The sequence below is a fragment of the Vanellus vanellus genome, assembly GCF_965231255.1.
Source record: "Vanellus vanellus genome assembly, chromosome: 1".
NCBI classification, from domain to species: domain Eukaryota; kingdom Metazoa; phylum Chordata; class Aves; order Charadriiformes; family Charadriidae; genus Vanellus; species Vanellus vanellus.
In genome coordinates, this window is record NC_138905.1 from 16517560 (window position 1) to 16534667 (window position 17108).

Here is a 17108-nt window from a genome sequence, read left to right on the forward strand (position 1 = left end):
AGTGGGCACTGGGGAATTGGCTGCCTGTCGCCCACCTCTAATGGCCCAGCGCTGCACGGAGGTACTGCCCACCGCTGTGCATTTTCAGTGAACATAAGGGGACCCCCATATGGTCAGGGGTTCCTAATGAGCCCCCCCTGCTCTGTCTCAGTGAAGAGATGGGGACGGAGGAGCGATGGTACCCTGGGGACACTGCTGGTTGTCAGCAGGGATGGCTACAGAAGCCCGCAACCCTTCATCTGCATCGCTCCATCCCAGTCTGTGCAACCCCGTGCGGGGTTGAGGCACAGCTGTAGGTTATTGAAGGGTTCCGCAGAAGACGCAGGGTGTTGGGAATCTGTCTGTGATGCAGTTACCTGCAAGTCTCTGAGCAATCCTTTTGCATTTCCAACCCCTTACAGTGCGAAGCCCTAGGCTGTGCACAGGAGTGTGTTATAGAGCCCCCTCAGACTACATCCTGATTACTTAATCAGCTGGTTTATTAAAAGGTATTTCCTATTTCCATATAAACTCAACTGGATAAAAAACCAAGAGAAAATTACCTTATTCACTGTTCCAAAATACTACAGGTGCCTTCAGCACCCTCCATGCCAGGAAGCTCAGGAGCTGGTAAGCATGGAGACTTCAGTTGCATTTCACCTGATGGTCTGTTCAAGTCCTAACTTTTGCATGTTGCATACTTGCTTTCCTGCTCCGTGATTTCATTTTTAATGGCTATCACTTGTTCCTCTAGTTGTCTCAGTTGCTCTGCCTTGTCTTGTTTGATTTGATTCAGGTCCTGAAGTTTCTTCTCCAAATCTGGAAGAGTAGAGATATGCACTGATGCTCATATTTGTTGAGTAAGTAAAATCCAGGGATTAGCAGCGTTCCTTTTCCCTGCATGTTTAGAGGCAATAAGCCCATTTCAAATGGGGAATGTTATATATGCAACTGGGGAGAAAAGTCTGGCTTTCAAATAGCAAGGGAAATATGACAGCCTTAAAGAAATCAATTTCTCAGCATGTGCTTTTGTCCCCCAGCTAGGATGGAGCAGGACAGGGATCTCTTAAAAGAGTTGGATTAAATGGAAACACTCAGAGGAACAGTGTGTCCACTAGTGTGTGTAAAGCCTAGACAGTTTGGGTGTAATGGGCTTAGGTCTCCCTCATTTACAAGAATGTTTTCTGATGGTCCCTGTGAAGCTACACGAATGTAAACATACTGGTAATGAGTCAAAACCACATTATTCACCGCCTGTTTCCAACGCAGTTATCATCAGGGCATTGGGAGTGACTGGGATGCTCTTAATACTTCTCCTCAAGGTGTATGCTCGAAATATTTATTTGGATCCTGTCCTGAAGAATTTGCTTCTGGGATGGAGGTTCTGTCACAGTTTTGTTGATGTTACACAGTATTTTTGGATGTCGAGCCTGGCAGGACTCTAGTTCCAAGGATTCCTGATGGGAATGCTCGGACCTTCACTACAGACAGAATTAGGTTCCCCATGTGTAATTACATGAGATGTGCTCTTCCTTTTTGGTGACCCTCTAAACCCACCCGAGGGGCTATGTGAGAACCCGTGCCAGTACTGCTGTAGCAGCCGTGGTCTCTGCTGCCCGTGACTCCTCTGCCTCTCAGCCATGGCCCTGCAGGTCCGGGGCACATCAGCTGCAGTCTCCACAAGCTGGTATTTGTACCTGGTGTGTTCTGCCATTGCTCAGAGATAATGTCTGAAGGGGAACAAGTATGGAGTGATGGAAAACAGCTACCCTGCAGCTCTATAACACAAGCCATCACTCAGGTAATGTAAGAAAAGAGAGAGCGCAGAGGAAAGATTTAAGGTCCAAATGCCCAAAGGAAGTGCATAAATCAAGGCTTCCAGCTAAATCTGCAGCCAAGTTTTATGCAGGTTTTGCACTTGCCCTGTTTTTAAACTGTCTGAATCAAATCACTGGAAAGGCCTGTGTGGACACTTAAACTCTACTTATAGCAACCAATTTATGTCAGAAAAAGTACATGAGACAACTCAATTCAAATACTTTTAAACTATTTGAGTAGCTTCAGGCAGGGATTTTGACCAGTTAAATTGTTTTAAACCTGATTTCAGGTGAATTTAGTCTGTTAGTGTCTATGAGCAAGGACTTCAGTTTAATTCATGACTGTCACAATTTTCACTGCTCTCTATGGAACTGAGAACACCACCTGTTAATCTTTTAATTTTTTTTTCTGTCTCTTCAGCCAGTTTTTCTGCTTCTTCTTTCAGCTGCTTCACTTTTTCTAGTGTTACTTTTGGAGTTCCTTGGGCTTTTAGCTTTTCTTGAAGAATGGTGTACTTTCTTTTAATGTCAGCAAATTCCTGTAACAAAATGCCATTACTTAGTTTAAGAGCATCTCATAATTAATCTGGCATACCAAAGGAAATTTTTATACTTTTTTTTACTGTCCTCTTTGAACCAAACTTTAAATCTCTCATTCTCCTAAATCTTAAAAAAAAACCCCAAACATAATGACTGTACATCAAACAATGCTTTGTAAAACCTGATAAAAATAAATTACACTGCCAGTGTAATAATCTAAAGGGGGGGGGGGGGGGGACGTAAAGGATGCAAAGAAAATATGATTTAAGATTTTTAAAGCTTCTGCTGTTTTTACTTCTTTTAATAGGACTTTTCTGTAAATTTCTTTTTGGCATGAGACTTAATTCAAATTTAATTATACTTGGGGTGGTTTTTACATTTTTGGCTGTAGTAATTTTTACTGCCTAATCTGTTCCCTGCTGATTTAGGTTGCTGTTGAGGCTGCAGTTTAGATTTCGACTAGGTTTCTTATAACCTGGAAGCTTGGTCATGCTCCAAGCTTGCGCTGTGGGTGCCTGGTTCTCCTCACAATTTTAGCAAATTTCTAGCTGCAGTCTCAAAAATTGGAGCTACTGAAAAGCACCCAGCCAGCAAAAAACTCCAAGTAACTCCCACAGCAATTTTCTCTGAAGAAGAATGGCATGGGATGAATGGGCAGGCTGCTTCCATCACATATTTTAATATCTGGTTTTGTGTGATTTGGTCTGTTGTGTTTACTGGTGCCCATGGTGACTATGAGTCTTATACACACTGCAAGGAAAAATGTCACTGAGTAGCCAGAGAAATGTGTATGTTTTCTTTCATTCAGGTAAACAGAAGTGTTATATGCCAGAAGCCTTAAAGTAAAAAAAGAAATTATTCTTAACCTGTGACATTTTTACACTGCACGGCATAAGGAAAACATTAACAGTTTTGAGGAGAGCAGGGTAATGCAATTACACTTCTGAATCAAAAATATTATTAAACATGGAGGGAATCTTTTTTTCCCTTAACATGTGACAGAAAGGCTTACATTATCAATATTCTGGGCTTGCTTGTGTGCTGCTTCTGCCTCTGCTCTTGCCTTTGTAGCTTGATTCTTGTTCATCAGCATTTTTGCCTGCAATGAGGCAATTTCATCTTCCATCTCAGACTGTTTTGCTGACAAGTCACTTAGTTCATCGTTTGTCTTGTTCACTTGGTTCTCAGCCTAAAACAGAGCAATCGAAGGCTGTGGTTTCTTATGCAATGTCCATCCAGCTTGCAGAGCGTGGTAATGAGGGAGATTAATGTTGATTAAGAAGAGACCCTTAAACATTATGGAATCAGTGTCATATATGCACCACGTTCTGGTTTTATTTATTTAAGTTAAGTTTACATTGAGGAAACTTTGAGATGAAATATATTTTTCTAAAATGTATGTAGTAAATAAAAAGATTTACAGCAAGATACCTGTGAGATTTGTGTTCTGATGCCTCGTATCTCTTCATTTAACTTTATGAAGGTGTTTTGGGAGTGTCCTTGGGACTTCACAACATTTTTTAGTTTATTATTAATTTCATCCACAGGCGGAAGAGCTTTAGCTGCTTTGCTAAAATGGAAAAATAGAAGCATGTGTAGTATCATGGTGTAGAGAGCAAAGCAAGAACACGTTTCAAATGCACCCATGCTCACATGCAGAAATGTTCCCTTGAGTCCAACAACCACTGTTCAAATTCTGGTTTGTGAGTTGGCAGTGCAAAATCTCAGTAAGGGACTGTGTGGGAGCACATGAGCTGCTGTATTAAAGGTGAGGCTGGAAGCTGTGGGCTGTCTGGTGGTGGACTGGGAGTAAGGAAGACACAGGGGAATGTATTTTCTCACTCCTCAGCTCTTGTTGGTTCTTTCTCACCCATGTTTAAACCTCCCAGTGAACCAGACGTAATGCTCCACTAGGTCCAGTGTGGAAGTGTCTGCTTTGGCCTCTGACTCAGCAGGCAGAGGAGCCAAGAGCTGGCGGGAGCTGCCTCCCTGCAGCATGTCAGCTCCTGCAGCCCGAGCAGTCGTGGCTCATTCCTGCTGGAGAGGCCCTGTGGAAGTGGCAAGCCGAAATCTGCTGTCATCTGAACTTTTCCTCCAGTGTTACTAGGATACTGCCTGGGGTATGGGGCAGTCCTAGCATGCACAGTGCCACCCCAGCTGGAGTTGGCACATCAGTACAGGAATACCCTACTCACTCTGCTTCGTGTGCCTCCGCCAGCAGCGTCCGAGCTTCCTCCCTTTTTCTGTTTCTCTTATTTGCATTCAGTTTGTACTTCTCACAGTGGTTCATAATGCTCCTGATTTTGCCCAGCATGCCTGTGAGCTCTCGTGGAGTCAGGGGAAGGTTTATTTGCAGAACGTAATTTGCCACCTTCTCAATGTCTTCTGGAGGTGCACTCTCATCTGCAACAGAAATGGAGCTGAAGGTATCCTGAAGCAGCTCTTTCCTCCCAGTGAAATGTAAATGATCATTATAGCTGCCTACCCTCTGAGTTATGTGGGAGAATAAAGCTGACAGGCACAGCAAGAGGGTAAGAGAATTATCTCCAACATTTTGTAATTTAATATTCTGCTTCCAGGTACTGCTGTTAGTGTTGTCAGAACTGGCTAAAATGAGGATTTGAACCCACTTTGAACTGAGTTATTAAAATTCTGATGTAGAACTGAGCCCGTGGAAGGTTTTAAATCGGTGCATGGCACAGCTAGATGTGTCAGAGCCCATTTCTCCCTTGGCCCCCAGATCAAAGAGGTGCTGGAGAGACTGGGGTGTGAATGGAGCTTTCCAAGCCGGCCGGTGGGTGTAATCCCTTCCCTGGAGTCGACACAATATTGAGAAAGTGGTTCCTTCTCTGGTTAATGAGAAAGGCTAAGCTACAGAGGGAACTTGGGTCAGACTCAGATAGGATGGGAATTTACAGTAGAAAAAAATAGTTGTCAAAATAGACAACTCCCCTTACAAACGAGCTCATCCTGGTTCTTTGCTAAGAGGCACAGTCACACAGAGTAGTCAATGCCTTGTGAAGTCTCATCATCACTTCTGTTTTCTGCTCACTTCCCTTTACAGACAAGACCTTGGGTGATAAAACAGTTGAAACAAATGTTTGTGCTAATGCTCCAAAGTAACTCACCAAGAATTAAATAGAAGACATTTACTGTGCAAACAGTAGTGCATCCCTGAGAACTATTTTCTGTAGAAATATATTAATCTAAAATTACCATTCGTGTCAAAGTAGAGTACAGCAGATTTAATGTAACTGTACGCATCTCAGCTGTTACTGTTCTTAAATTTACAAAACAAGAATTCACAAAAAAATGCTTTTATAATTGTTAGTAAATGCCGTATGACTACTCAGAAACACAGAAGAAGAGCTGAAAGTGGAATTTTCAATTGCTATCAAATAAAAATGTGAGAATCTTAAGGACTTGAATGGAATTTTTCTTTCAATTCAAAAAAATAACTTAAATGTTCCCAAACAAAGGAAGTCCTCTGCCCTTGCTCCCATTTGGATGTAGAGCTATAAATGCTAAAGGACTGCCAACGTCCAATCCTTAGAAACTTATGAGATTGGCTACATTCAAGAGATTAAACAAATCCTACCACATTTGAACTCCTTTGATGTGCATCTTGTAAAAAAAAAAACTTAGGGTCCATTTCTTACAGCATTTTTCTGCAATCGTGAGGGTGGAAAAAGTCTTAGGGTATATATGGTTGTTTTTTTATTTTTTTATGAGAGCTGTGAATTTCTATCAGAATCCTTTGATTCCTCGAGTTACAGCTTTATGGAGATGATGGAGTGGTATGTGTCCCAATTCCCACGCTCCCTAAGGAGAGGCTCTATTTATGGGCCTGGAAGAAGGGGGTGGAATAACAATTTGAGGATGCATTGGACATGCCTGGTCATTATATGTTGTATGAAATTAGCTTAGTAGTCCTTTACTCACATAAACCAGGAACTGAGGGAATTACCTGCATGCTTCAAATTAAGCACAATTAAGCATAATAAAAGATGACAATCAGAATGTAACAGATCTATTGGAAAATTAATATGAAGTATTATATATTATTGGGAGAAAGAAGCACTTGAAAAAAAGAGATTTAAAAAGATTGCACAGATCAGGAGATAGACAAGAAATTTCATGTGTATACAACCAGATAATTTTCTGGCTGTCTATTATTCTGTATTATATTGGAATATATATTAAAAATTAGTCAAAAGAACTTTGCATATTTACCTAACAAGAATTCTTTCACTTTTCGGATGAACTTCTTAGTGATCTCTCCGTCAACTTCAATTTGATTCTTAGCCCTCTCCAGTTGTCCATTAAATTGTGAGCCTTTCAACTTGCTGTCTTCTGCCATTTTTGTAATGCTTTCAACCTGGAAATATTATTAGAAATAGCACTGCCATTTTCTGGAGGTTGTCAATCATTGCTTGGCAAGTTGAGCTCTGACAGAGATAATTTTGAACCAAGCCTCAGCTGGAATCACTTGATGTGGCTTTGAAAAGTAGTAGGAGAGCCCTTTGGGGAGCTTGAGAAGTTGCTACATCATGGCCTTCACCTGGTCTCAGAAAAAGCTTCAATCAAGCATTTTTTTCTCTCTACAACCACTGCTAAACCACAGCCCCTTCTGTTTCTAAAAGAAGGTTCTGACTGTTTCTGTTGCAGTACTGCAGCGTGTCAGTGATCCAATTCAGTACAGAAAAGACACGTGATTTCATTTTCCTTGTCACATTGGACTTGCTGTTAAAAATGCACTTAAGAGTACACAAATAAGGAAGGTAGAGTTTAAGGCTTGTCTTCAAAAGTTACATTGTGCCATTAAATTAGTATTCTTGATAATTCAAATGAGAGCTTTAGGTCAGTCATTGAATTCCAACAATGTTTTGCTTCGCTAGGAGCTATGCTTTGCCTTAAGGAGATGCACAGGTACCACCTCTCTGCAGTGTGTGGAGGGAAGAGATTCACCGTTTCTCCACGCAACAAGAAAAATGGTGGTGTTTTCACTTCTGAAACATCTCAAAATACTTCACTCATATTATCACAGAGCTGCCTGAGGCTTGCGAGTGCCAAAGGCGACAGCCCGGCATTCCGCAGCCTGGCCCTCACCACCTCGGCAGATGCCTTTTGCTGCTGCCCCTTGGTGTCCTGGGGCCCCAAGCACGTGACCCGATTGCTCATTTCTAAATCCATTAGCTGTGATGCAGAGCATCACAAGCATTTTAAAGAGAGGAAATGGATGCCCTGGCACCCTGCAGGGACAGGACAAAGCCACAGCAGAATGACATTTCTGTTGGAAAATGTGTTTTGCCTATAACTGTAACAGGCATCATCTCTGATTGTTAAAGAGAACAAACTGTCTTTACTGGTATTTTGGGATTTGTCCGTTTTGTTTCCTTGGCACAGGTTGCATTGGCCACACTTTGCTTGAGTTATTTTTCACTGCTACTGTGCAGTACAGCCGACTACTTAATGCCCTTCTAAACATCACTAGGGGCAGAAAAGCTTTGTCTTGAAATTATTCGCAAAAATTATTTAATGGCAAACATAATAGTCACATGAAGTTGTATAAATAGAGCTTAACGCTATGCAAAGCAGTAATCCCATTGCAATAAGCATGGGCCATACTCAGGCTACTGACAAATGGTGCCAGTTGAATCTTTCCCAGTAAAAATATAGACAATACTAGCCTGATTCCCCCAACTTCCATAGGCACAGGGCACCGTGACCTGTGAGATCTTGGCAGCTGTGAGGAAGAGGAAGGCATACCTAGAGCCACAGTCTCATGGTAGGACTAGCACCTAATACTCCTGGTACTGAACCGTGATAGGTCTATGATGTTGGGACAGGGTCCATCGCTATGTCACTGCCCTTTGTCCAAGGAGCAGGGGAGGTTTTGTAGAGTTGTGACCTTCCAAATCTCATCCTGCACCCATTTCACTGAACAAATGTAGGTTTGATATACAGCACCTGATTCTCAGGTTCCCGTAGCTGAGTAGTCAAGTTATTTAGCAACACAGCAGTCTCCTCAGCTTTCCTGAAGGCATCAGTGGAGAGAAGAAGAGCTCCGCTGCAGTTTGGGCCACCGCACTGCCTGAGTCCGTGACTGTCCCGGCACAAAGCTCCCCCACAGGCTGCTGTGACACAGGGCTGGTTTCCTGGCACACCACAGATCTGCAACAAGGAAGATGCTTATGTCAGGACTCCTCTGGGGGCCTGAGCTACACTCCTGAGGGAAAGATGATGTTTGACATCATATGAACATTGAACATAGGATGGGATTTTCCCAAAGACATGGTGGTTTGGTCTCTCCAAAGATGGGTGTCACTGTCAGTTACAGGTCCTCCTCCCCAAACTTTAAGGATGGAACAGCAGCTCATGGCTCTGAGCGTCCTTGCAGGAGCCATTTGTTGGGCTCCATGTGTTGCACTAAGACCCTTGCTTCACTCCTCTATGACAAAAGGGCTGAAATTGTCCCCTGGCCATATCCAGTCCACGGGTCAATGGCTTGTTCTAAAGGACCCAGAGCACCTCTCACACAACATGGCACCCTGTCTAGACCTCCATAGAGTGACACAGATGTTGAGACTAAAGGCCTAGATGGATGATCTCTTCCAGATCTGGCAGGGCTGGCTGAAGGTGCTATTAGGTATTCATTGCCACCCTGCAGAAAGACAGAAATCCCTTCCTCTCCCATGGGTGATGCAAAGTATATGTGAGCACTCCCCATCCACTCCAGAGCAAAGTTGCTCTGCTTAATTTAAGTTACTGATGGAGAAGGCTGGGCTTAACCTTTATGAATTTACACTGACGTCCTCTTGAGACTAGAATGTGCTTAAACAGTTCCTTGTGCTGGGTCTGCCCTGGGAGCAATGGCTTCCAGACGGGTGGTAATAACCACAGCTGAGAAGTGCAGCTGTTTCTGACGTGACTGCATGTCTGTGCCAGGGAAGTGTCATTTTCCAAATTTAAAAATGCATCTAAGCACCCTTTTAAAATAAAACCTACTAAGAGCATCAAAAAAAAAAAAGAGATTTTTGTTTAGCTCACATTCAAAATTCACAACGCCTACCTTTTCATTCAAGTTTTGGATGTCAGGGCTCTTGATCATCTTGAGCTGTTCCAGCACATTGCTTGCTTTCAAGGCCTGATGGCTCAGCATAGCGAGTGCATGGTTCCTGGCGTACTCTGAATATCTTACAATCGGGGTTGTCCCACTGGTCCTCTGTTCTGCCAGCAATGATACTTCAAAGTGTTTCCTAATGTTGCTGATTGCCTCTGTAGCAGCAGAAATAGGGTTTAGTACCAACTGTAGTTTGGTTGCATTTAACTAATGTGTTTACTTGAATTCTGGACGAATGGTGAGTGACAGGTGATTCAGTTTGTTGTCACCAGTGTTTGATTTGGGACAGCAGGGAAGGACAGGAGCTGTCATTTCCTCAGTCAAGCTTTTTAATCCTTTACTCAGCCAGTTGCCAAACAGGAATAGTTACTGATACTCATACAACCTGCTACAACAGATGCAAATACAGTGGATCCCATGTCATTTTTCAGAGTCCAAGGTGTATGAGAAGCCAATGGAAGATACAAAAGTATAAAAGGAATACCATTGATGCAAACTGCTACTCATCTGCATTCATCAGTAGCTGATACATAGCTGCTGTTGTTGATTTGATAAAGCTCCTGTCATTTATGCTGTTTTGAAGTTTAGGCAGGAGAACTGTTTCTTCCAATTGTAAAACTTATGCAATGATCAGCTCTCTGATTGTGAGTCAGGAAAGCTTTTGTCCTGTTGGTTCAGCATAGCACCTAAAAGTTAAATGGTCTGCTGAACTAAGGCCAAAATTTAGATTACAAATGGGAATTTATGAGTTTTCTTTGGCTCTGGAAAATCCAATTTCAGGGTTGATGCATTAAAAAAAAAACATTTCCATGATAAGTTTGTAGGCCAAGCAAAAAATACTTTTCAGTAAGAAGTTTAGTGTAAGCTTTGCCTTAAGCAGACTCAAAAGGGTTGGAGAATATTATATTTTTTGCAGGAGTCAGGCCTTTTGCAAAACACATCATTTAAAGCTGCTGCTGTTGAGGCTTCCCAGATCTCCAGAGAACCCAAAGTTGTCCCCAAATCCCCAGGCAGAAGTATGTGCAGTGAGCCAGAACTGATGTGTCGGCAGTGAAAAAGCATTAAAGGTCATTGATTAACATCCCTCTTTGTGCTGGTAACTGACTCAGTTACTACTTGAAGTTAATGATAAGGCACTCAAGTCCTGCATGCTTTGAATCAGGCTCTAAAGCCCTTGGCCTTTGCTTTGATTGAATCTGAACAATGTTTAGTTATCATGTGGAACCAGGGCTGTTTATTTTATCTTGTAACTCTTGGAAACAATGTACAGTTTAAAGTTAGCTCCTAGTACAAAATACCTGGCAAGAGGCTGCTGTAACTCCATATCTAAGCCAGAGAGTGTTTTCTGTGCAACAGTTCCATTGCAGGAATATTTTACAGTGGTTCAGCTCTCCATTAAGTGGCCCAAATGCATTTTTCATGCTTAGTTTGTGATGGAGCTGTAGAGCTTCCAAGTTCCTTTACGTTAAACACAGCGTCTTAGCATAGGCTTGATTTAGAGCCTAGGAAGCTGTGCTTGCTGCATTACCATACCACGACCACGGTGGCTGCAAAGCCAGGGGCCAAGGCTGGAAAGCCATAATTTAATGACATCTCATAAACTGCAAACATTCTTTTAAGGATACTTGTGCAGTTTTCTCCAGTGATTTTAATTCGTCATTAGATATTGACATTTCCAGGTCAGCCAGTTGAATGTATGCTTGTGAGGAAGCCTCCGAGTCCTGATCCTCTGCAAAGAGAGGTAGGTAGGAGCCTGTTCCTGCCATGTGTCTAGGGCACAAGTGCCAAATATGCATTAGATGGTGTACATGGCCATATCCTGCTCTATCCCAGCAAAAAAGAGAGAGGAAAAAGCAGACAAAGCTATACCGAAGATGTGCTGCTGGTCCCAAAATGAAGATGGGGTGAGGGAACCAGGCTTTCTCCTGGATACCAAAGAAGCTGGTTATCTTGAGGGAAATGTTATTTCTGTGCTATTAGATGCTTGGTAGCAGGACAAATGACTATTTGTGGCCCTGACCAAAAATTCAGCTTAAATTCAAGGTCTTCCCCTCCCCACACCCCCGTGTGCTTTTTATAGGGCTGTTTATCTGTCTCCTGAGGCTGAAAGTCGAAGCGGCTTTGGAACATGACCAGGGAGCACCATGGATGCTTCAGCTGCGCATCCACTGACCTCCCTGGGATTTACTGTTTCTTTGCCTTCTTGCCTTTCTCAGAGTCTGCACCAGACAGTTGAATTGGGAAGCGGAGCCTGGGAGAGCTGTGTTGATCGCTCGCACGGGGATCTGAGCGGAAGAGCAAGCGTTGAGGGCGCTGCCAAGTACAACAGGCAGGGAAGCCCTAAATCTTAATTAATTCCTCTTTTCCCCTCTTCCTTTTTGCTCGGCTTTGTATTACATCGAATTTTCCTTCTTTTTTTTCAATCTGCTGACGGTCTCCTGCCACTGTGGATGATCTAGCATCTGTTTGAGATCCCTGACTGTTACATCCCTATCTTTCTCCAGGAACCAATCTGCAACATTGTCATTACTGCTATTAGAGCTGATGGAGACTATACTTAGCTCAAGCACAGACAGTGTAATTCTTTCAAAAATGGCAGGGAACTCAGTTCTGACTTCACATTTTTTGATGATGGAGAGCTAGTTCCTTACCACATAAAGTCATGTGCTTTCCCATGGGAACACTAAGAAGTTGCACTATGACTTTCCGCTTTAATTAAACAAACCATTGCTGTACAACATTCTTTAAGTATTGCTAAGAGCAAGAGGAGGCAGAAGTGGTGAAAAAGTCCTTTGCTGTTTTACTGTATGATCTGTGAGTCTGTACGGTGAAACTGGGTGGCTTTTAAATCCTGATGTAAACACTGGGATTCATGAGACTTCTCACCGATGTGACCCTGGCACATGCATCTGAAACTTAAGATGCTAGAAATCATGCCATTTTAAGACAAAAGGGATTTTGGAATGTTGTTAGTATTTACATTTTTGAGCTATCATAGGAAGCTAAAATCTAGAGGTCTTTGAAATGTTGTATGGTTTGATGGGGAGAAAAACATTCTGAAATTTCATGGAAAATATTCACCTATTTCAATTAATTTCTGGCTGCCTTACCTTTGAAGTTCAGGTAATGAGAAGTTTCATGCAGATGTACTTTCTGTTGTAGAAGTTCATACACTAGATCAGCTTCTTCCCCAATGTCTTCTATGTTCTTGGTGAGGTCAGGAAGCTCATACAGCACACTGTGAAGGGGATCCATTTGTGCAACTTTTTGTCTGAAAGGGAAATGGCAGTTATGCAGAAGTCCGACTGGGTTGTTCTTAAACTAGAACTGAGATACACAATATTTTAAAGAACAAGAGATAAATTTCTAAATGAGCAGAAAAATTTACTTGTAATGGCTTATTTAGAAAACCCTTAGGATGAACTGGAAAATTCCAGCATTTAAGTATATGTCTGTGGGGGACAGATAATATATAAAAGGATTATTTTGTTCACAGATCTATTGAAAACAGTGACTTAGCAGTCATGCATCTGGGTGTTGATCAGAAGTGGGACTTGATGTGAAGGGATGGCTGGTGGAGCCTGGGGGAAGGCTGGGGATTCTTTCAGGAGCAGCCAAGCCCTTACTGAATGTAGCCCTGAAAATCCTTGATGCCTGGCAGGGCCTCCAGTGAAAGAACAGGATGTCTCAAAATTCTTTCAGTTTCGGAAATGGCATCTTCAAAGTCTTTGAAGCGCATGTCACAGCTGGGCATTCGTCCTCCTTTATCTTCAAGGTTTGCAGCAAACCTCATTAACCCCTGAACAGTCTGAGCGAGGGCAGAAATTTCAGTATCCCACTGATCAAAACAAAGATGACACTGACGGCAAGAGGGAAAGTCTTTCTCAAAGCCACGGCTGCACTGGTCACAGAACCGGCCAGTGATGCCAGCGCGGCAGTTACACGCGCCAGTGGCTTTGTCACACTTGGGCTGGCTGGTTCCCTCTGGGTTACACTCGCACGCTGCAAGAAAGGGACAGCAGGTTACATACAGTTATTCCGTTTCTGTGGGATTAGCACATGCAAAAGGTACCATCGTGCATTTCAAGACAATAAAAGCAAACCAGTGTTTGAGTTAGAACAAAGTGGACTGCCTGGCTAATGGCTCTACTTCATCTCTAACTTCCATGGTCCCATCATAACTGTAGAAGGAACAACACTTTTATCCATCTCATACACACAAATGTATGAAAGCCTGCTTCTCTAGATGTATTTTCCATCTCCCCTATGAATATACAAGGTAAACGTTTCTTTTGAGGCAGTTTCTAATCCAGTTGTCCCCACTTAGTAATACTTACAAACGCAATGCGTCTGGGGATTGCCAAAGTAATTTTCCTCACATTCATCACAACATCTTCCGCTGTAACCTCTCTTACATGGACACTGGCCTGTAACCTGTAAGGACAGTTAGGATTAAATAACTTCCTGCAGCGTCATGTGGCTGGATACACATTATTTACTGGGTTTCTTTTTCTCCCTGAGACTTATGTCGTATAGCTGTATGGGGACTGTAATGATACTGCTTGCACACAGTCTTTGAACACCAAGGTTTATATAGTGTTGGCCCACATTTCCCATCTTCCTCCTGAAGGTTGTGAAAATAAAATGGACTTCGAAAGGTGGCTTTAATTTACTAATATGAAAGATTTTGTATGTCCCAGTCTACAGATGCTCTTTGAGAACTCATCCTCTGACTATGATCTGAGAGAGGATCACTTGCCTTTGCAAAACAGATTAATCTCTTATTTTTGCTGGAGCAAACTACTCATTTTAACATTTCAACTTTTAACTACATGATATATTAACTATAACTGAAAACCTCAAGGGTACATTATGCACATTGCCCTAGAAAATTTATTTTGGAATTCAGCTATTAAATTAAACTGCAGGGAATTACAGCTCTGATAACTGGTACAGCACAGAAAAGCAGTAGTAGTTCTTTGAGGTTAAGAGCAACATTTGCAAGGAAAAATAATAAATCCACTAAATAAACTGGAACAAACGGAAACATATTGAAAGGAAAATGTGAAAGCACATCATCAAGAGCTTGGGATAAGCTCCTGGTGCTCTGAAGTCAATAGCAAAATTGCTGTTGACTCCACAGGACCACAATTTCACCTCTCTATTCCGAAACACTGTTTTTTTTTTTCTACATACCAGCCCTAAAAAGTGGACAGGAATTAAAGATCAGAAAAGGTACTCTAGCAGTCTGATAGATGAGGCATGATTAATGTCATGGCCACAGCTACCACTTTATGAAATTAAACAATAAAAAACACTCATAAGACTCTTGGGTCCAAGCCTGGACTTCCTTCTTCCCTATACATATATTTATGAGGCAGTTTTTTTCCCTTTGTGACATTTTCTTAGAAAGTATTTTTTAAGATCCACTAGACAAAGAAACACACAGGCAAAGAGAAATTGCTTACAAGAAGAGACACATTATCAGAAAAGCACATTCGACACAATGACTCAAAGTGTGATAGCACTAACTGCAAACTTCCAAAGGGTTCTTGTTTTCAGGGAGTGTGACAAAAAACTGTCCTCGTTTATAAGAGGGTACCCATGGTGCCATGCCAAAACACCACCACCCTGGTTCCTAGAAAGCAGAGTAATTTTCTTGCCTGGTTGCACTGGTTGCTTTGGGAGTTTTTTGGATCACAGTCACAGATCTGACATCCTTTTCCACTAGCCAGGTCCCAGTAGCCAGAGGCACACCGGTCACATGTTGCGCCCACCACATTGGGCAGACAAGGGCAAGCTCCCGTGGCTGGGTCACACAGACAGACTGCGTCCCCCCCTGGGCACATGGCAGGGCGAACACCCGCCAGATTGCACATGCACCCTGGAAAAAGAAGGACAATTATAATATAGATATAATATAGATAAAATATAAATATAATATAGATGATAATATAGACAGCTGATGGACAGTCAGAGCTGTATATAAATCGTATGTTGTAGGTTTACTTCTAGTAATCTTGAACACATTTTTAATCTCATACCAGTTGACCTGTCTTTCTATAATAGCTTAAATATAGTTTTGAGCAAACTTATTGGGAATGTTCAGTACTTTTACTACGAGCACAAAAAATGAAGGCGTGGTGAATTTTGAATCTTATTAGAATGAAACGTTAAATATGCTGGGTAAGGAGAAGGTGATTTACAGTAAGCATTAGCCAGCGTGGGAAACCCCAGTAAGCCAAGTAAGATAAGAAGCCTTCCTTGTGAGGAGCCAAAAGCTCTTGCTTAACTATTTCTAATGGACATCTCCAAGAATGAACAAGGATTGGGCTTGAACTGTATGTTAGAGATTCCCAGAAAAAAAAGTTTCTTAAAAATACCTACAATTGTCTGGCCTGTAGAATATAGACCTTCAATCAGGCATGTTTGTAAAAATAGAAATGTTGGGAAGAAATTTATGCCTTGCTTTTTCCTACACTCCTGCCTTTCTGTTACAAGTGCTGAGTTATTGACAGTGTCCTCATGGAGTCTATTAAATTTCCTGAAGAGTGTCATTCTAGCCACTTAATGAAAACATCTGGTAAGGCAGAGAGCTCAACAAGGGATCATCTGGTTAACTGAGCATTGCTTAGTTGGCATCAGTCAGCAGCATGGATAAACAGTTATCTTTGATTCCTTTACTTTCAATTCCTTCCCAAATGGACTGAATGCCCATTTATTTTTCTAACAGAGAGTACTGATTTAGTTTCATAAATTAGTATTTCCAAGAAGTGGTATTCAGTATGAGATTTAGTGAGACTTGGAAGACAAAGAATTTAATAGATGCCATATTAACAGTTATTTGTGTCACTGGATAGAAATATATTTAGTATTCTCATATTTCGCTCCATCGATCTGCTTTAGTTTTTACTGTCCCTCCAAGGGCTAACCTCTCCCTATAGACTAATTTCTTTAAAACTTTTCTTTGCAGCAATACACAGTTGCAGAGCTGTTGCTTACTTACTTTGACAGTTTTGATCGAGGGCTGAGCCAAAATACCCTGGTTTGCAGAACTGGCAGTTTGTTCCATGGGTGTTGTGTAAACACTTGGTGCATTCCCCGGTGACCCTGTTACAGGAGTCTGGGTCTGTCACATCAATGTTGTTATTGCAGGGACACGGCGCACAGTCAAGCCTGAGGCTGCCTGGGTTTTTGTAGAACCCACTAGGACACTTGTCACACTGGTTGCCTGTTGGAGAGGAAGGTAAAAATATTTGCTGGCTGATGGGAATTCAAGTGAAACATGTAATTTCCAGTAATACTGTTAGAAGATTCAGACTGTCTGTTCCAATTGCACATTTTCAATGGAAAATATCCACCTGTTTGAGACTGTTGCTGTTTAATCCTATGACCTAATTACATCTCCCAAACTGAAATCTGATGGAAATGCACTCTCCTCATCCCAAGTCGTCTTTACCAAGGAAGTCCTTTCAGTAGGAGCAAATAGGTACTCCCTCACACAACACCTCCACACATCTTTTTCAAGCAAATTCCTCTCAATGGCACTAGTGAGGGTTGGCCATATTTGCAGGGTTTTCCCTGGGCCCTTCACCCCAACAGCAGCATGGGAAGGTGTGTTGCCCTTTCCCAGAACAACCCAGAGCCTG

The 17108-nt window shown here is 42.1% G+C and overlaps 1 protein-coding gene across 1 annotated transcript in view; it reads right to left on the minus strand.

The window, feature by feature from the left end:
* Window positions 1-562: 562 nt before the first annotated feature.
* Window positions 563-17108, minus strand: part of LAMB4 (laminin subunit beta 4) — a gene marked incomplete at its 5' end in the record, with an annotated part of 41384 nt that continues 24838 nt past the window's right edge. The window contains 13 exons of the mRNA XM_082498700.1: window positions 563-798; window positions 2182-2335; window positions 3349-3525; window positions 3768-3906; window positions 4532-4739; window positions 6570-6714; window positions 8307-8510; window positions 9409-9614; window positions 12570-12730; window positions 13086-13461; window positions 13797-13893; window positions 15123-15343; window positions 16466-16690. Coding sequence (XP_082354826.1) covers window positions 659-798; window positions 2182-2335; window positions 3349-3525; window positions 3768-3906; window positions 4532-4739; window positions 6570-6714; window positions 8307-8510; window positions 9409-9614; window positions 12570-12730; window positions 13086-13461; window positions 13797-13893; window positions 15123-15343; window positions 16466-16690 — 2453 coding nt within the window. The 3' untranslated portion in view covers window positions 563-658. The remainder of the gene's footprint in view (window positions 799-2181; window positions 2336-3348; window positions 3526-3767; window positions 3907-4531; window positions 4740-6569; window positions 6715-8306; window positions 8511-9408; window positions 9615-12569; window positions 12731-13085; window positions 13462-13796; window positions 13894-15122; window positions 15344-16465; window positions 16691-17108) is intronic.